We start from the raw sequence: 20,846 nt of genomic DNA, 5'->3' as shown, positions 1-20,846 counted from the left end.
CAAGACTGTGGTCCTGTGATCAGATTGGGTAGTTTCCTGTGATTATGGTTTCAGTGTGTCTGCCTTCTGATGCCCTCTCGCAACACCTACCGCCTTACTTGGTTTCTCTTACCTTGGACGTGGGGTATCTCTTCATGGCTGCTCCAGCAAAGTGCAGCCACTGCTCCTTACCTTGGATGTGGAACAACAGGCTGGTTCCAAATAGGAAAAGGGGTACATCAAGGCTGTATATTGTCACCCAGCTTATTTAACGTATATGCAGAGTACATCATGAGAAACGCTGGGCTGGAGGAAGCACAAGCTGGAATCAAGATTGCTGGGAGAAATATCAATAACCTCAGATATGCAGATGACACCACCCTTATGGCAGAAAGTGATGAAGAACTAAAGAGCCTCTTGATGAAAGTGAAAGCACAGAGTGAAAAAGTTGGCTTAAAGCTCAGCATTCAGAAAACTAAGATCATGGTATCTGGTTCCATCACTTCATGGGAAATAGATGGGGAAACATGCTGACTTTATTTTTGGGGGCTCCAAAATCACTGCAGATGGTGATTGCAGCCATGAAATTAAAAGACGCTTATTCCTTAGAAGGAAATTTATGAACAACCTAGACAGTATATTAAAAAGTAGAGACATTACTTTGCCAACAAAGGTCCGTCTAGTCAAGGCTATGGTTTTTCCAGTGGTCATGTATAGATATGAGAGTTGGACTATAAAGAAAGCTGAGCACCGAAGAATTGATGATTTTGAAGTGTGGTGTTGGAGAAGACTCTTGAGAGTCCCTTGGACTGCAAGGAGAACCAACCAGTCCATCCTAAAGATCAGTCCTGGGTGTTCATTGGAAGGACTGATGTTGAAGCTGAAACTCCAATACTTTGGCCACCTGATGTGAAGAGCTGACTCATTTGAAAAGACCCTGATGCTGGGAAAGATTGAGGGCAGGAGGAGAAGGCAACGACAGAGGATGAAATGGTGGGATGGCATCACTGACTCAATGGACATGAGTTTTGGTGGACTCCGGGAGTCGGTGATGGACAGGGAGGCCTGGTGTGCTGCAGTTCATGGGATCGGATCGCAAAGAGTTGGACATGACTGAGCGACTGAACTGAATACAATTTTATCTAAAAATAAAGGCAGTCTTGCTGTTTTTTTATCATTAGTGGGTGTTCACTTTTATGTCAAATGCTTTTTTTGCATCTATTCATATGATCACATGATTTTCATTTTGATTATGTAGTGTACCACATTGATTGATTTGTAGATATTGAACCACACTTGATCCTGGTGCATAATCTTTTTAATGTATTATTAAGTCTGGATTACTAATAGTTGCTAATAATTTGTTGAGGATTTCTGCATCTATAAAATGAATTTGGAAGTGTTAGCTCCTCTGGTTTATCTTCTTTTGATTTTTATTCTATATGTTGCATTTTTTTGCATAAATGGAATATTTTATATATATATATTTACTTGTATTTTTTTCACTTAATATATGTCTTTACATATAGTCATAGTTTCCATGAATACATTGATTTTTTACCATATAGATAAATTATAATTTATATAATAACTATTTTATTGTGGACGTTTGGGTTTTAGATTAAATAATGCTATACTATATGTCTTTTATACAAATATTTGGCTACATATATTCCTAGAAAAATACTAACTGGGTCAAGCTTTATTTTTAGGTTTTAGGAGAATGCTTACCATATGTATATGGTAAAAACAAAGTTACTTTCCAGATAGGCTTTAAAAATGACTGCATATTTATTTCATCTTTGCCATACTTAACATGATTTTTAATGATTGCCAGGTGGCGATAGTGGTAAAGAATCGCCTGACAGTGCAGTAGATGCAGGCTTGATTCTTGGGTCAGGAAGTTCCCCTGGGGGAGGAAATGTCAACCCACCCCTGTATTCTTGCCTGGGAAATCCTGTGGACAGAGGAGCCTGGCAGGCTGCAGTCCATGGAGTCTCAAAGAGTTGGACACAGCTAAGTGTGTGTGCACATGCACGCATGCACAACACACACACACACACACACATGATTACCAATTAGCTATTAATTTAATGGTTGTCAATTATTTTAATAGTGGACAGTTTTAATGATTACCAGTATTTGAAGTATATTATTTTATTTTTCACCTATTTTACTATTAGTGAGGTTGAAAATCTTATATATATTTATTCTTCTATAAATTATTTATGTCCTTTGCCTAATTTTTGGTAGTGAGAAATCAGTATTGTTTTTATTTTTAAAGATTTATCTCCATATTAACATGTTTTTTACATTTCTTACAGATATAACTAACTTGCATTGAAATTTTTTTGTGTGGTTATTTTTAACATAGTAGAGTTTTACGTGGTTATGTAGTCATTGTATTGACTTTTCCCTTTGTGATTTCTGTCCATCTGTTTTAGTTTTGTAATTCCTTTTGCTTTGAAATTTCTTTCCAATGTAAGAATCAGCCAAGAATTTCCCTATATATTCATTGTGCCTTAAATGATTTCATTATTTACATTTAACATAGCTGTGTAGAATTTATTTTGGTGTAAGGTTAATAGCAAACTTGATTTCTTCCCCATGTACTTTGCCAATTTTTCTAGCAACTTACATGGATAAACCCACATTCCTCAGTGGTTTGTGATGTTTTCTTTGTAACAACAACAACAACAAAAAGATTTATCAGGATCTGTTTCAGGTCCTACTTTTGTGTTCTATTGACCTGCCTGCCAATTCTCTCTTTTTTTCTTTTCAGGTCATGCTGTTTTTTAATTTAACAATTTGTAATAACTTTGTAAAACAAGTTACCACCCTATTCCTACCCATTGATCTCTTTTCACAAAATTTCCTTTGGCTGTTTTTCTTTTTTTTGGTTGGAGGGCACAATAAGCATTGGGATTAGTCGTCTTTTAATTTCATTTCTCAATTAAGGCAATAAAAACATTATCAGAGAGGTAAACTTTTTAATTTTTATTTATTTATTTTTCCATTTATTTTTATTAGTTGGAGGCTAATTACTTTACAATATTGTAGTGGTTTTTGCCATACATTGACATGAATCAGCCATGGATTTACATGTGTTCCCCATCCTGATCCCCGCCCCCACCTCCCTCCCCACCCGATCCCTCTGGGTCTTCCCAGTGCACCAGGCCTGAGCACTTGTCTCATGCATCCAACCTGAGCTGGTGATCTGTTTCACACTTGATAGTATACTTGTTTCAATGCTGTTCTCTTAGAACATCCCACCCTCGCCTTCTCCCACAGAGTCTAAAAGTCTGTTCTGTACATCTGTGTCTCTTTTTCTGTGTTGCATATAGGGTTATTGTTACCATCTTTTTTAAATTCCATATATATGCATTAGTATACTGTATTGGTCTTTATCTTTCTGGCGTTTTAACTTGAAACTATATATTCAGTTTATTCATCTAACACCTTTATCAACTTCTTTGAAAACACATTTTAAAAACTGAAAATAAAACACAGCTCTGTTTCCAGTTTTCACATGCCTGAGGATGATTTTCTTTTCCTTTTGCCATTTTTAACATTTATGATTTTGTTCTATAATGATATAGCTTAGCTGATAGATTGTGTCTTAGGAATAAAAAAATATTCCTCAATGAGTATTTGATGGGTGTTATGAAATATCTTGTTCTTTTATTGTTGTTCTTGTTTTATTTTTATTTCATGTAATCCTAAACGTAACTCTTCAATCCAGCAAGACTTGGAGGGGGACATGGAAAATATGGAACCCAGAAAACTACTCTGAGAATGTAGAACTTATAGGATGATGCATACAGACAGGGATGATGGGTGATGCCCTGAGCTACAAAAGGAACAGATTGTTGGTTAAGATAAAACACAAGTCAGATTTATTAGGGTTGTCCACAATGGGCAATGGCAATGTTTTCTCTGGTCTTTCCATTCCTAGCCCCATAGCATACCATGGCTTCTACAAAATATTCGTGTCTTCTTTCACCTTGCCAGGAACCACGTGCTTGCTGTTCAACCACTCTGTCTTGGCAATGCAGATGAAAAACTTGGGGCCATTCATGTTGGGTCCAGCATTGCTATGGATAAGATGTCCAGGTCCCTGTGTTTCTGGATAAAGCTACCATCATCAAATTTCTCCTTAAGATGAACTTGCCACATGAAGTTCTGAGTGCCTGAAGCCTCTTTTCTGGTCCTGAAGCTAAATCACAGATCCGACACAGTTCACCATCAGCTATCAGTTATACAGGTGGTGGATTCATGAAGAAGATCAGTGTGTCCAGAGCGTAGTGAGTGAGTCAGAAAACAGTGGAAGATGAGGTCAGAGAAAGGGGTCAAATGAAAGAGTTGGATTTTATGCATATGAGAAGCTGTTGGAAGATTCTCAGCAGGAGAGTAACATGATTTGGTGTTTTAGTAGTATCTATCTGGCTGCCAATATAATAAGTGAATGATGATGCTATTCACTAAAATCACTGGGAGAGCAGTAGATTTTGGAGTCGTGGGGATCATAGTACATTGGAAGTACCTATTAGTTATTTGTTGTTGTTCAGTCACTAAGTCATGTCTGACTCTTTGCAGCCCCATGGACTGCAGCACGCCAGGCCTCCCTGTTCTTCACTACCTCCTAGAGTTTGTTCAAACTCATGTCCATTGAGTTGGTGGTGCTATCTAACCATCTCATCCTCTGCCACCCTCTTCTCCTTTTGCCTTCAATCTTTCCCAGCATCTGGGTCTTTTACAATGAGTCCCCTCTTTACATCAGGTGGCCAAAGTATTGGAGCTTCAGCATCAGTCTTTCCAATGAATATTCAAGATTGATTTCCTTTAGGATTGACCGGTTTGATCTTGCAGTCCAAGGGACTCTCAAGAGTCTTCAACACCACAATTCAAAAGCATCAATTCTTAGGCACTCAATCTTCTTTATGGTCCAACTCTCACATTCATACTTGACTACTACTGGAAAAACCATAGCTTTGTCTATATGGACCTTTGTAGGCAAAGTGATGTCTTTACTTTTTAATACATAGCTTTCCTTCCAAGAAGTAAGCATCTTTTAATTTCATGGCTACAGCCACCATCTGCAGTGATTTTGGAGCCCAAGAAAAGCAAGTCTGTCACTGCTTCCACTTTTCCCCTTCCATCTGCCATAAAGTGATGGGACCAGATGCCATGATCTTAGTTTCTTTAATGTTGAGTTTTAAGCCAGCATTTCCATTCTGCTCTTCTACCCCTTCAAGAGGCTCTTTAGTTCCTCTTCACTTTATGCCATTAGGGTGGTATCACCTCCATATCTAAAGTTTTTAATATTTATTTTAGCAATCTTGATATCAGATTGTGATTCATCCAGAACTGACATTTCACATGATGTGCTCTGCATATTAGTCACTTCAGAGGATGTTTAAGTAATTGGACGATGTGTGAATATGGGGCACAAGACCAAGTGTTGGAGGAATATGTGTTGGTTTAATGCCCTGGGGTTGGGTCAGATCACTCAAGGTACATATTAGTTTCCTATGGCTTCTATTAGAAATAATCATGAACTTTGTGTCTTAAGAAAATAGAAATTTTTGTTGCTCATAGTTCTGAAGGCTAGAAGAAAAAAATCTAGCAGGTCCTTAGTCCCTCCAAGGGCTCGATAGGGAAGTCACTTTTTTGTTTTTTTTCCAGCTCTGACTTCTGTAAAGTGCTCCTTGACTTGTAGCCACGTTACTCCAGTCTCTGCTTCCATGATTACATCGCTTCCTCCTCTTCTGTCCATGGAATCTCTCTGCCTCTTTCTTATTAGAACACTTGTCATTGGATTAAAGATTCGTCTGATAAAGTTTATCCAGGGTAAACTCTTCTCAGAATCCTTAATCACAACTTTGGCAATACAGGTAGAATTCACTATTTTATAAAATAAAGTAAAATCACAGTTTCAAGGGTTAGGAGGCAGACGTGTCTTTTGGGGGCCACCTTTTGTATTGTGTCTTTTGTATTGGCCACCTTTCAGCCCAATACAAGTAATGACTGTGGGTTGAAAAGCCAAGTGGTCCCCAGACAGACCTCCAGAACACAACAGTATTCAGAAGTCAGAGAGAACACAGAAGCAATAAAGAAAACTAAAGGTAGACAGTGAAATGTAGGAGAGAGAGTCAGTGTGGTCACTGATGAGGAAGAGTTTTAGTGAGAAGGAGATGATTAGCTGTGTGAAAGCAGCTGAGCGGTGTACAAAATAAGGGCCCAATCTTGATTGTTAGATTTGGTAAGACCTTGTCATTGGTGAACTTGCCAAAATCGTATTCAAGAGTGGCTATTTGATTCCATTGTGGTCCCCAGTGCTGATCCAGCTTCCGCTGAAATATTCTAACCCTGGTTTAGCGGTCGTTGTTGTGCTTAGTCACTCAGTTGTGTCCAACTCTTTGTGACCCCATGGACTGTAGCCTTCCAGGCTCCTCTGTCCTTGGGGCTCTTCAGGCAAGAATACTAGAGTGGGTTGCCATGCCCTCCTCCAGGGGATCTTCCCAACCCAGGGTTCAAAGCCAGGTCTCCCACATTGCAGGCGGATTCTTTACTGTCTGAGTCACCAGGCTAGCCCAAGAGTACTGGAGTGGGTAGCCTATCCCTTCTCCATGGGCTCTTCCTGACCCAGGAATTGAGCTGGGGTCTTCTACATTGCAAGTGGATTCTTCAGCAGCTGAGTTACCAGGGAAGCCCTGTTTTAGCTGTTGCATCCATGACTGGCCAATGTAAAAAGTGCTTCAATGTATAAAGATACTTTGCATTTCTTTCTTCTTCTTATTTTCTTTCTACTTGAAGATCTGTGTGTGAGTATGTTGTGTCAGTAACCTTGGTTCTTCAAACTAGTTTATGCTCATGGTAGAAATTTTGGAAATTGTTGTTGTTTTTCAGTCGCTAAGTCATGGCCTGCAGTATGTCAAACTCCTCTGTCCGTCACTATCTCCCAGAGTTTACTCAAATTCATGTCCATTGAGTCATTGACGCTATCAAACCATCTCATCCTCTGCTGCACCCTTCTCCTCTTGGCCTTCAACTTTTCCCAACATCAGGGTCTTTTACAATGAGTGGGCTCTTTGTATCAGGTGACCAAAGTGTTTGAGTTTAAGCTCCAGCATCATCCTTTCCAATGAATAATCAGGGTTGACTTCCTTTAGGATTGGCTGGTTTGATCTCCTTGCAGTCCAAGGGACTCTCATAAGTCTTCTCCAGCACCACAATTTGAAAGCTCACCTTTCTTTATGGTCCAATTCTCACACCTGTACATGACTACTTAAAAAAACCATAGCTTTGACTGTATGGACCTTTGTTGGCAATGTGATGTATCTGCTTTTTAATACACTGTCTAGATTTGTCATAACTTTTCTTCCAAGGAGCAAACATCTTTTAATTTCATTATTACAGTTACTGTCCACCATGATTCTGGAGCCCAAGAAAATAATATGTGTCATTGCTTCTACTTTTTCCCCTTCTATTTTCCATAAAGTCATGGGACTGGATGCCAAGATCTTAGATTTCTTAATGTTGAGTTCCAAGCCACTTTTTTCTCTCTCCTCTTTCACCATCATCAAGAATCTCTGTAGTTCCCCTTCACTTTATGTTGTTAGCGTGGTATTATCTGCATATTTGAAGTTGTTGATATTTCTCTCAATAGTCTCAATTCAAGCTTGTGATTGATGCAGCCCAGCATTTCTCATGATGTACTCTGCATAGAAGTTAAATAAGCAGGGTGACAATATATAGTCTTGCCATACTCCTTTCCTTAATTTGAACCAATCTGTTGTTACATGTTGGGTTCTAACTGTCGCTTCTTGACCCACATACAAGTTTCTCAGGAAGTAGGTCAGGTGGTCTGGTATTCCCATCTCTTTAAGAATTTTCCAGTTTGTTGTGATCCACACAGTCAAAGGCTTTAGTGTAGTCAGTGAAACAGAAACTGAAAGTGTGTGAAAGTGTTAAATCACTCAGTCATGTCTGACTCTTTGCAATCCCTTGAACTGTAGCCCACCGGACTCCTTTATCCATGGGATTCTCCAGGCAAGAATAGTTGAATGGGTTGCCATTCCCTTCTCCAGGGGATCTTCCTGACCCATGGATCAAACTTGGGTCTCCTGTATTGCAGGCAGATTCTTTACCATCTGAGCCACCAGTGAAGCAGAAGCAGAGGAATTTCCCTGCTTTCTCCATGACTCAACGAATGTTGGCAATTTGACCTCTGGTTCCTGTGCCTCTTTGAAATTTTGGAAGTTAAAATAAGAAAAAATTAAAATGAGTTACTTAATTTTAAATTTTATTTGAAGTGTAGCCTTTTTTTCCTAGGACTTTTAGTATTTGATCACTCAGTTTTTTAGGTTGGGCTCTAAGGCTTCTATACAGAGACCACTGAATTAAGTGTGATATGATTGCCCAGCAGTATATAAAGGACAGTGTCACTAACAATATATCACCCTATGACTCTAGGTTGATTTTTTGGTTTCAGGGTGCCAATGTGATTGGCTGGGCATGTACCCAGTTGTTGAAGAGGAGACCTTTCCAAGTAGAGGGAGACTATGCTGGTGATGGGAAGGCAGATGGATCCAATCTGTCTGTAGAATATGAAAACATGTTTTCATGTGCCATTGTCCCCATTTTGTCCCATGACATATTCAGGGGTTTCCCTGGTGGCTAAGATGTCAAAGAATCTGCCTGCAATGTCGGAGATCAAGGTTCGATCCCTGGGTCAGGAAGATCCCCTGGAGAAGGGAATGGTTACCCACTCCAGTATTCTTGCCTGGAGAATTCCATGGATAGAGAAGCCTGGCAGGCTACAGTCCATGGGGTCACAAAGAGTTGGACATGACTGAATGACTAAAACTTTGACTTTTCAACATGACATCTTCATATGGAAAAATCCTTACCCAGATGTTAAAAAGAAGGAAGTGGTAAAAATTCTTTAAATTTTAGGAAGCTAGTAATGCAATCAAGGAGGTATTACTATTTTATTAATAGCTTGTATCTTTATACTGTCTCCATTAAATCAGTGAAAGGTCAAACTGCGAGACTGGGAGGGAGAACAGTTTTGAGTCAGAATAAGTTTAAAGTAAAAATTAGCAAATTCCTCTCAGTCAAAAGCAGGCAAATTGAGATTGAGAGGAGGAACACAAGGATGTCATTGAGGATACTGTGATGTGACTCTTTGAGTAGATTCAAGGATGAGATCCTCCCAAGGTCTCCTCTAGATGCCCAATTTAGCCCTACAGGACTGTGATCATAGACTCTAATCAGAAGCTTCTTTCTCTGAAGCAACTATCTCTTGACGAAAGGGCCCACTGAGCTTATTTACTCAATAGTCAGAATTTTCTCTTAAAGATTTGGCAAAGCCATTTCTATTATTTTAAATTACCTAAATGTTATGTGTAAAGTCAGTGGAAACTGGAAAATGTAGACCTCTTAAAAATGCCAAATTACATGTAGACTTTCAAGACCAATTATTAGTGAGTAGGCCATTATTTTTAGGGAGTTGAATAAAGAGAAGAGGGATACTTTTTAATTTCATGATTCTGAAACTTAGGATCTGAACTGATAACATAAACAGATATCAGCACTCTTGTCCTGCTTTTGACTCCATATATTTTGCTTGCCAAAAGTCCAAATGAGAAAAAGGTCTTGAAGTTGGAAATAAGGAAACTTATTTTATACAAGCCACGTTACTTGTTAATATGGGCTATTATAGGCTGAGAATGAATTTTAGAATTTTAAGTTCATTGTACTTATCTTTGAATCAAGCCAAAGTTATTGAGAGTACCATATGGTTTTAGAAGATATGTTTGGTGTCTTTGGAAACTTGAGGCTACTAAATCATTAACAGCTGACAGAATGGAGTAGACCAAATGTACTTGGAATTGAGTTCTTTGTAGTGGGGAAGTTTGTGGATTTCCTGGTTCAGCCCATCTGATGAGAAGAATAATTCACAAACATGTTAGCTAGTTGCACAAGATGAATAATTTTGCCTGAGAATATGACATTGATGAGAGTGAAGATAAATGTAAAAGCCTGTGTCATCAGCTGAAGAAACTTAAAGAGGGAAATAATATTGCCAATTTTAAAATGTTTCATCAGGTTCAGGGCAAGATAATTCTTTGTTGTAGGGTCTGTTCTTTCACGGTTTAGCAGCATCTCTGGCTTCAACTCCTGAGATGCCAGTAAAACTCTTTCCCCAGTTGTGAAAATCAAAACTGTCTCCAGACAATGCCAAATGTCCTCATGAGGGCAAACTTGTCCCTGAGTGAGATCCACTAGGCGAGGCTACAGAGATAACCCCCAAAGTCACATTGTAGTTCCATGGTCAAGATTGAACAGGATGAAGAGGCAGATTTATGAGAACTTGTGCTTATTGAGTGTGTTACTGGGATGGAATTTCATTTGGGAAACATAATAATTGAGGTTTAGCTTCTATTGTATATTGTACTGATGAAAGATAGACTATTTTTTTTTCAATATAGTGTTTTAATGAGAGCAGTAGGTCTACTAAAAATGTGGGTGATTAATTGTCTTTTATTTTACCTCCCCCTAAAAAGCCTGACAGAAATATGTAGAACTGCCAAAACGAAATCAGCAGTGGGATGACACTGCGGAGAGTGCTTAGGGTATAACTTTCCGCTTGCTTAAATTTTACTACATAGAGAGGCCACTCGGTGACTTAGATACTCTCATATGCATGTCTTCATATAGAGACAAAGTGGCATTTGAGGCCAAGACTGTATTCACCAAATGCCTGGGCAATCATCAACTTTCCCCAGTCTCCTTCTGAGTTAGGCTGGGGCCATGTAACAAACCGTCCAGTGAAATGTGAGCTGAACCTAACTTATGGGCTGAGGAAGCTAAAAACCAGAGTGTGTCTTCCACTCTCTCCTCCCCTGTCACAGAGGCTTTGGGGCCCTCAGCAGTACGCGTCCTATGAACCAAAGAAGAGCTGCTCCTTTTTCTCATTGTCTCTGTTCTCTGCTGTCTTATTTTGGAATGTCTTTTAGTTGGGTATTCAGTTTAGTTCAGTTGCTCAGTCGTGTCTGACTCTGCAACCCCATGAACTGCAGCACGCCGGGCCTCCCTGTCCATCACCAGCTCCCGGAGTCCCATTGGACTCTCTTAAGAATTGACCTGCTTAATTCTCATATTTCCAGTGGTCATCACTTTATTTTTCTGTGTTTTGGAATTCAGTTAGGATTTGGCCATGGGAATAGAAGGTTCAGCTAAGACTCAAGAGCAGTTGCCTTTCTTCATGTTAATGATGGTGAGAAAGCCACATGCTTATGAAGTAAACTTCATATGATGTTACACATGCTCTAGCAACTTTTGTACTGAATGAAGGTTAGGGGATTTGAGGAGTATTTTTCAGTAAATAAAGGATAAAGTGATGAAATGCCAAGGGGTGACACTTGAGAGGCAGGATTGCATGATCTTTAGTAGCGTGTAGTCTGCTGTTCAATTGCCTGAATTTAATCCTAGTTTTGACCCTTTTTAGCTGTGTTCTGTGCCTATATATATATATATATAATATATATACACACATATATACACACACACACACACACACACACACATATATATATATATATAGTACGTGTTCTGTAACATATAGTTCTTATTCTTTTTTTCTTTCTCCTTCTTCCTCTTCCTCCTCCTTTTCTTTCTCCTTCTCCTTTTGGTTGATCTTCCCTTCAAGTGTTTCTTTTATTGTCAGTGCCATCTAGATGTTTCTTATCACTAGTTAATTAGGTTGCATATCAAAAGAATTATACCAAGCCTATGAGTGCAAGAATATTTTGAGTTCTATTAATAGCCTGTTGTACTTCTAACTGTATACTCCAATGGTTAGTATAAATAAGTTAAGGGCTTTCATAATTCTAATTGCTTTCTAATTACCAGGCATATGATCACTGCTAACATAAATGATACCGTGGTTAAAGAGAAAGGTTCCCTTTCCTCTGGGCAGTTTCAGCTCCATGTCAGTGCACCTGTTGGCCAGCAGAACACAGGCTGGATTTCACCCCCACACACCCCCTGGGCAAGGCATCTCTGTGTAGTGTTCAGTCTGCATGACTGTTTGGGGCCCTGGTGGGCGCATTACCCCCAGAAGGAAATCTGTCCTAGGAAAGTCAAATCTCATGCTCCAAGGTGAATCCTGTTAACTGGATTGGATGCTAGTAGCTGTGCCTGGTTTCTTTGTCCTTGTTGCTATGAAAGGGTGAAGGTAAGTGTTAAGCTCATCACTTGAAGGCTTTGAGAATGAGTGGGAATCCACAAGTTATCAGGTGGTGAGCATTTAGACTTAAACCCTTGAGATTGGATGAGATCACTTAGGAATAGTGAGTGAAATAAGAAGGCAAATGGACCAGAGATCACATAAAAGGATAGGAATGGGAAAAGGAGACCTTAAAAAGGGAGGGAGAGAGTAAAGGTGCATCGTCACGGAACGTAAGGGGGGAGAGAAAACCAAGCCTACACTTCAGCCACCTGATGTGAAAAGCTGGCTCATTAGAAGAGACCCTAATCCTGGGAAAGACTGAGGGCAGGAGGAGAAGGGAACAACAGAGGCCGAGACGGCTGGATGGCATCGCTGACTCGATGGACTTGAGTTTGAGCAAACTCCAGGAAATGGGGAAGCACAGGGAAGCCTGGCGTGCCATGGTCCACAGGGTCACAGAGAGTTGAACACGACAGTGACTGAACAATAACAACACTCTGTGAATAGCTATTTCGACCACGTGCTTGTGCACATTAGGATGGTGATTTGTAGTCCATTGAAAGGTCATGCTGGCATCCCTCTTCCTCACTGATCAACCTTCTGTCTCCTAGGTAAAAGCCTCTGATGCAGATGCAGGACTCTATGGCTTTGTTGAATATTCTCTTTATGCTGGATTCCAAAGCTACGACGCACCTCAAGCGTTCCAGATAGACCCACATGATGGACACATCTGTGTTTCTCAAGACACCGACAGGGAAAGAGATCCAGCCACCTATGATCTCTTGGTGAAAGCTAAGGATGGGGTAAGTCTTTATCTGTGAAATTTTACACATACTCAAAAGTGAACTACTGTGTGTGCATTTGAGAGTACGAAGAATTAACAATCAATAACTGGTCAATCTTGTTTCATAAATCACTGCCTCTTTCCTTCCGGAGTGTTTGGAAGCAGATACCAGACATATCATTTCATTTGTAAATAATTCAGTAATAGCTCTAATGGATAGTGACTTTTAAAAACACAACTACACTATAGTACATTAGCAGTAATTCTTTATCTAATATATATTCCATTTAAATTTTACTGGATTACAAAGAAAGATTACAAACTTTTAATAGTTGGCATGTTTTTATCAAGATCCAAATTAGTCCACAATAAGGATTGTTATATTCCTTAAATTTCCATCTGTAACAGCCCTCTACCTATTCCCTCTCACCTTTTCTCCCACAGTATTGATTTTTGGAAAAAATTTGATCAATTGGCCTATAAAATTTCCATATTCTAAATGAGGTTTATTGCATCATTGAGAGTCATTTAATGCTTTCTTTTGTCACAGTTTCTATAAAATGGCATTTTGAACTAGAGACTGATGAATTTTGGCTTTATTCAGTGGTGCTCTGTGCTTCTTATTGCATCAGCAGACACATGCCATTATTTCACTAGGGGTTTCAGTGGGGCAAGTTTTGAATTCTGTTATTTTTTGCATTTATTATCTGAAATTCTTCAATTAAGAAGAATGTTCTCTCATCAACTATTTGATTGGCTTGAAGTACAGTTCTTCAAGAAAGGCAGGATAATGCTTGATTATTTCACTTTATTTTACCAGTTTTTAAAATAATGAGTCGACACATTTACTATCTTCAAATATTATTGATGATTTTTTTCTTACTTTGATTATAAATTCTTGATTTTTTTTTTTTGTATATTTGATGTGTTTCATTCATTGCTTTGGTAAAGAATCCACCAGCAATGCAGGGGAGCCCAGTTCGATTTCTGGATTGGGAAGATCCCCTGGAGAAGGGATAGGCTACCCACTCCAGTATTATTGGGCTTCTCTGGTGACTCAGACAGTAAAGAATCTGCCTGCAATGTAGGAGACCTGGTTTTGATCCCTGGGTTAGGAAGATCTCCTGAAGGAAGTCATGACAACCTGCTCCAATATTCTTGCCTGGAGAATCCCCATAGACAGGGGTGCTGGTGGGCTGCAGTCCACAGGGTCACAGAGTTGGACGTGACTGAGTGACTGAAGCACAGCAGAGTGCATACATCGCTGACTTTGTCCTTTCTAATGTTCGTGTCAACTGACCATCATCTGAGCCACCAGGGAACCCCTAAGATCTATAGGGGCACTATCCATTTGTTTTCCTTTTCAGCCAATACTTTTTCTGTCCCTTTAAGAAGTATTGCTTATATTAGGGACATTAAGGGCTTCCCTGGTGACTCAGACTGTAAAGAATCTGCCTGCAATGCCAGAGGAGAAGGCAATGGCAACCGACTCCAGTCCTCTTGCCTGGAAAATCCCATGGATGGAGGAGCCTGGTAGGCTGCAGTCCGTGGGGTCATGAAGAGTCGGACAGGACTGAGTGACTTCCCTTTCACTTTTCACTTTCATGCATTGGAGAAGGAAATGGCAACCCACTCCAGTGTTCTTGCCTGGAGGATCCCAGGGACAGAGGAGCCTAGTGAGCTGCTGTCTATGGGGTTGCACAGAGTCGGACACGACTGAAGTGACGTAGCAGCAGCAGCAGCAATGCCAGAAACTCAAGTTAGATCCCTGGGGCAGGAAGGTCACCTGGAGGAGGAAATGGCTACCCACTCCAGTATTCTTGCCTGGAGAATCCCTTTGACAGAGGAGACTGGCAGGCCATGGTCCATCAGGTCGCAAAGGGTTGGACACGACTGAAGTGACTTAGCACAGTGCACAGGGACATTAAGACATTTTCTTTCAAAGATTTAATTGTTTTAACTTTTGCACTTATTATTTCAGTCTCGTGGGGGGAAGTTTCATTTTTTCCCAGTGTGGATATTCAGTTGACCCAGCACCATTTGCTGAAATGGTCAGTCTTTCCTCAGTGTGTACAGTGTCACCTCTGTCATAAATCTTGTGATTATATATGTGTGTCTACTTCTGGGCACCCTATTTTTTTTTACTTATTTGTCTACTTTTGTACTAGCTATATATTCTCTTGATTATTTAGCTTTATAATAGGTCATGATATCATGTATTTTTTTAGATTTGTCCATTTTCAAGATTGCTTTGGTTGTCCCTGATCATTCTACATTTTCAAGTACATTTTAGGAATAGCTTGGTCAACTTTCCATTACAGTGCAGCAAAGATAGCCTTCTATATGCATTATTCTGCACATTCTTTTTATGTAGTCTGTTTTAGAGACTTTGTTAATTTTTTTATCTGCTTTATACGCACTCATATAGATCAGTACTGCTATTACCTTTCTGGTCTAATTTTTGAAATTAGTGGGAGAAGCTACCTACATAAGACATGAATTGATGGAACAAATGAGTCTAAATTTATTTATTACAAGTATTTTCATCATAGGGGATTGAATGCAAAAGTACGAAGTCAAGAGATACCTGGAGTAACAGGCAAGTTTGGCCTTGGAGTACAAAATGAAGCAGGGCAAAAGCTAACAGAGTTTTGTCAAGAGAGCACCCTGGTCAGAGCAAATGCCCCCTTCAACAACACAAAAGATGACTCTACACATAGACATCATCATATGGTCAATACTGAAATCAGACTGATCACACTTTTTGCAGCCCAAGATGGAGAAGCTCTATACAGTCAGCAAAAATAATAGCTAGTGCTGACTGTGGCTCAGATCATGAGCTCCTTATTACAAAATTCAGGCTTAAATTGAAGAAAGTAGGGAAAACCACTAGGCCATTCAGGTATGACCTAACTCAAATCCCTTATGATTATACAGTGGAAGTGATGAGTAGATTCAAGATATTAGATCTGGTAGACAGAGTGCCTGAAAAACTTTGGATGGAGGTTCATAACATTGTACAGGAGGCAGTGACCAAAACCATCCAAAAAAAATGTAATGCAAGAAGGCAAAGTTGTTGTCTGAGAAGTCTTTATGAATTGCTGAGAAAAGAAGAAAAGCTAAAGGCAAGGAAGAAAGGGAAAGATATACTCAACTGAAAGCAAAGTTCTAGAGAACAGCAAGGAGAGATATGAAGGCCTTCTTAAGTGAACAATGCAAAGAAATAGAGGAAAAGAATAGAATGGGAAAGACTAGAAATCTCTTTAAGAAATTTGGAGATACCAAGGCAAAATTTCATGGAAGGATGGGCATGATAAAGTACAGGCAAGGGCCTAACAGAAGCAGAAGAGATTAAGAAGTGGCAAGAATACATAGAAAAACTATAAAAAAAAAAAAGTCTTTATGAACTGGATCACCATGATAATGTGGTCACTTATGTAGAGCCAGACATCTTAGAGTGTGAGGTCAAGTGGGACTTAGGAACCATTACAATGAACAAAGATAGTCGAGATGATGCAATTCCAGCTGAATTATTTAAAACCCTAAAAGATGATGTTGTTAAAGTGATACATCAGCAAATTTGAAAAACTCAGCTGTGGCCACAGGACTGGAAAAGGTCAGTTTTCATTCCAATCTCAAAAAAGGGCAATGCGAAAGAATGTTCAAACTACTGTGCAGCTGTGCTCATTTCACTTGCTAGTAAAGTTATGCTCAAAATCCTTCAAGCTAGGCTTCAGCAGTACATGAACCATGAACTAGGTTTAGAAAAGGCAGAGGAGCCGTGGATAAAATTGCCAACATTGGCTGGATCATAGGGTAAGCAAGGGGATTTTAGAAAAACATCTACTTCCGCTTTGTTGGTGATACTAAAGCTTTTGACTGTGTGTATCACAACAAATTGGAAAATTCTTAAAGAAATGGGAATATCAGACCATCTTACCTCAGTTCAGTTCAGTCACCCAGTCATGTCCGGCTCTTTGCAACCCCATAGACTGCAGCACGCCAGGCTTCCCTGTCCAGCACCAACTCATGGAGCTTACTCAAACTTGTCCATTGAGTTGGTGATGTGCATTGAGTTGGTGATGTGCATTGAGTTGGTGATGCCATCCAACCATCTCATCTCTGTCGTCTGCTTCTCCTCCTGTCTTCAATCTTTCCCGGCATCAGGGTCTTTTCCAGTGAGTCAGTTCTTCGAATCAGGTGGCCAAAATATTGGAGCTTCAACTTCACCAACTGTCCTTCCAGTGAATATTCAGGACTGATTTCCTTTAGGATTAACTGGTTTTATCTCCTTCCAGTCCAAGGGACTCTCAAGAGTCTTCTCCAATACCATCTTACCTGTGTCCTGAGAATCCTGTATGCAGGTCAAGAAGCAAAGTGAACTGGGCATGGAATAACTGAGTGGTTCAAAATTGGCAAAGGAGTATGCAAGGCTATCTATTGTCATCCTGCTTATTTAACTTCTATCATGTGAAATGCTGGGCTTTATGAATCACAAGCTGGAATCAAGATTTCCAAAAGAAATGTCAACAACCCCAGATACTCTTCTGCCACTCTAGAGGCAGAAAGTGAAAAGTGCCTCTTGATAGGGTGAAAGAGGAGAGTGAAAAATATGGGTTAAAACTCAACATTAAAAAGACTAAGATCAAGGCATCCAGTCCCATCGCGTCATGTCAAATAGGTAGGGAAAAAGTGGCAACAGTGGCAGATTTATTTTCTTGAGCTCCAAAGTCACTGCACATGGTGAAAGCAGCCATGAAATTAGAAGACACTTACTCCTTGGAAAGAAAGCTATGATAAACCCAGACAGCATATTAAAAAGCAGAGATATCACTTTGCTGACAAAGTAATATAGTCAAAGCTATGGTTTGTGCAGTAGTCATGTATGAATGTGAGAGTTAGGCCATAGAGAAAGCTGTGTGCCAAAAAATTGATGCTTTAGAATTGTGGTGCTAGAGAAGACTCTTCAGAGTCCCTTGGACTGCAAGGAGATCAAACTAGTCAATCTTAAAGGAAACTAACCCTGAGTGTTCACTGGAGGGACTGATACTGAAGCTGAAGCTCCAAAACTTTGGCCACCTGCTGTGTAGAGCTGACTCATTCGAAAAGACCCTGATGCTGAGAAAGATTGAAAGCAATAGGATAAGGAGGTGGCAGAAGATGAGATGGTTAGATAGCATCACTGGTTCAATGGACATGAACTTGGGAAAACTCCAGGAGATAGTGGGGGACAGGGAGGCCTGATGTGCTGCAGTCCATGGGGTTGCAAAGAGTCTGACATGACTTAGTGACTGAACAATGAACAACAACATTTATGTAGAAACTAACTTGAAAGGAAAGTCATTTAACTCAATAAAAGTACCATGGTCTATTTGTTTAGATTTTACCAATCTCTGTATATGTGGTTTCAGGAATGTTTTGCTTCTATGTTAGAAAAGCAATGGGAAACAAAAACAATAGTAGACGAGGAGTTTAGGTTAATTTAAGTCTATGTGATTATTTAAACCTCAATATATGCATATAGAAATATTTACCCAAGTCTTCAGAAATATATTATTAATAGACTTTGTGCCAGTTGTGAAAGGCATCCTAGGATTAAATAACCAGTTTAAATCCAATGCTGCAGTAGTTGAACATCTGTTTCTAATTAGTTGGTTATCTTAATAAAAATAAGATCACTTGATGCCAGAAATTTTTTACTGCCAAAAAAAGGAGTGCATCAATTAGGAACATTGGCAGTAGAATAAAAAAAATAAATCCAGATATTTAATTTAAACCTCCTTGCCTATTTCTTTCTGCTTTCATATTGAACCCTACTCTGCACACTTACTCTATGAAAAATGCTTTCTTTCCCTCTCAGCTCACCAATCTCTATTGCAACATTCAAGTTCCTCTTTAACTACACCATCTGTCCATAAAGCTTTCCCAGACTGAAAGAGATGCTTCCTTTCTCCAGCTATAAAAGGTATTTGATTGTCAGGATAACTAAGAAAGTGTGTAAGACCGTGTAGCAGCTTTTGGTAGTTTTTAGATATCAAAGAGAAGATATTCTTCAAGATAGCTACAGTCTATATATTTGTGTTCCCCTCAAATTCATATTTTGAAATCCTAAAACCCAAGGTGATATTAAGAGATGGAGCCTTTGGGAGGTGATTAGGTCATGGAGGTGGAGCCCTCATGAATGGAATTAGTGCCCTTGTGAAAGAAGCCCCAGAGAGCTCCTCAGCGTCTCTGCTGTCTGAGGACACAGCAAGAAGTCTTGGGCTTCACCAGAAACTAGCCATGGTGGCACTCTAATCACAGACTCCTAGCCTTCAGAACTATAAGAAATAAAGTTCTATTGTTTATAAGCCATCCCTCTATGGTATTTTGTTGTAGACAATGGCGTATGTGAGTATTCTGTACAATGTTGTATCTATAGGATATTCCTCTATAAAAACTCTGTTTTGTAGATGGAAAACCCTCCAACACAGTACAACACACTCTTGTTTTTTGGGGATAGAAACATCCTTCCTGTGGGGACTCATCCTCTTGTTGAGGTGACATCCTAAGCCCAGCTCTGTTATAGATGGCACCTGGTCTGCACCCTTCCTGACTTAATATAGATTTTATTATTATTTTTATATTAGTAAGGAGACAGCTGCCACTGAAAAAACAGTTTATTATGCTCACAGATCCCAAGAGGAAGGGCATGCCACATTACGAGAGCGAGTGTATATAGTGTATGCATGATGGAAAGCATGGAGGTCAATCAGGAAGCAGAGGAAAGAGGAAAACTTTGGGTAAGGGTCTTTGTTGTGGTTTCGGAGGGAAGGAGTGGGAGAGGCAGAATAAGCAGGTTTAAGATTGGCTAGATTGAATAGTCTCAGTAGCCTGGGCCATAAATGCCATCTCTAGTTACCTGGTACCTGGCTAGGGGGTGATTAGGACAGTTGATTATGGAGTGATTAGGGCAGGTGATGGGGCTTCCCAGGTAGCCTTGTGGTAAAGAATCTGTCTGCCAGTGCAGGAGTTAGCAGGGCAGGTGATTATGGGGTGACCAGCCTAGAGTGTAGAGAGCCAGTGCAGGAGGTGGTTCAGATTGTTGTTTACATTGGAAAGGCACACTTGCCTGATCCTGGCAGTCCCTCCAGGACAATAAAGGCCCCAAATGTCAAAGCATCAGGATACAGAAAAAGAAGATACAGTCAATGCAGACTTTTCCCAGAAAGGATGTCAAAGGGCTGATGAGAACCCTGGTAGGTATCAGAGTATACAAAAAAAAAAAATCTTCACAGCTACATTGTCTTGCTCCAATTTCTTCGATGTAACATCCAAAGTTATAGAGGAAATTCACTACTCAGTTTAACTTCTGACCCATTGTAGCATCTTAAATCATCAGAGAAAGTTTTTGTCATGGCTTATGGGTTACTCTCAGCATTTTCTTCTCCTTTGTGTCAAGTCCCAGTATTGCTCAGTCCTGGGAAGAGTCACCCTCCTCCCCACTTTCCTGTCTGTTGTCATCATCTTCCTCATCTTGACTTCTTCCTTCTGAGTCCTGTATCTCATCCCCCTTCTTTTCCAAGTCTACTTCAGATGCTGTTCGTTTTTGGATCCATCTCTGCCATCTTCCATTCTTCCATCTTGTGGAGACCAAGGAAGTGCAAGTCTGAGGGTGAAGTGGCAGTCACCTGCCTCAGACAAGCCCCATAAACCTAGAGCAGCCCACGCTTCAGAGCCAGCATGATATGGAAGCGAGGACTTGGCTCCATCAGAGGCCACAGGCTTCTTCTGAATTCTCTTCCTCCTTCCCATTGCCTGGGATAGACGGCATTTGTTCAGTGGTGATCATGATCTCATCCTCTG

The 20,846-nt window shown here is 40.0% G+C and overlaps 1 protein-coding gene across 2 annotated transcripts in view; it reads left to right on the top strand.

The window, feature by feature from the left end:
- Window positions 1-20,846, top strand: part of DCHS2 (dachsous cadherin-related 2) — a 331,336-nt gene that overhangs the window by 116,694 nt on the left and 193,796 nt on the right. For both annotated transcript variants that reach the window (XM_043902663.1, XM_043902662.1), the window contains one exon: window positions 12,829-13,020. In XM_043902663.1, the coding sequence (XP_043758598.1) occupies window positions 12,829-13,020 (192 nt within the window). The remainder of the gene's footprint in view (window positions 1-12,828; window positions 13,021-20,846) is intronic.

Source organism: Cervus elaphus, chromosome 5 (genome assembly GCF_910594005.1).
Source record: "Cervus elaphus chromosome 5, mCerEla1.1, whole genome shotgun sequence".
NCBI classification, from domain to species: domain Eukaryota; kingdom Metazoa; phylum Chordata; class Mammalia; order Artiodactyla; family Cervidae; genus Cervus; species Cervus elaphus.
The sequence above is the reverse complement of the archived record's forward strand: the minus strand, read 5'-3'. Positions and strand labels throughout refer to the sequence as shown.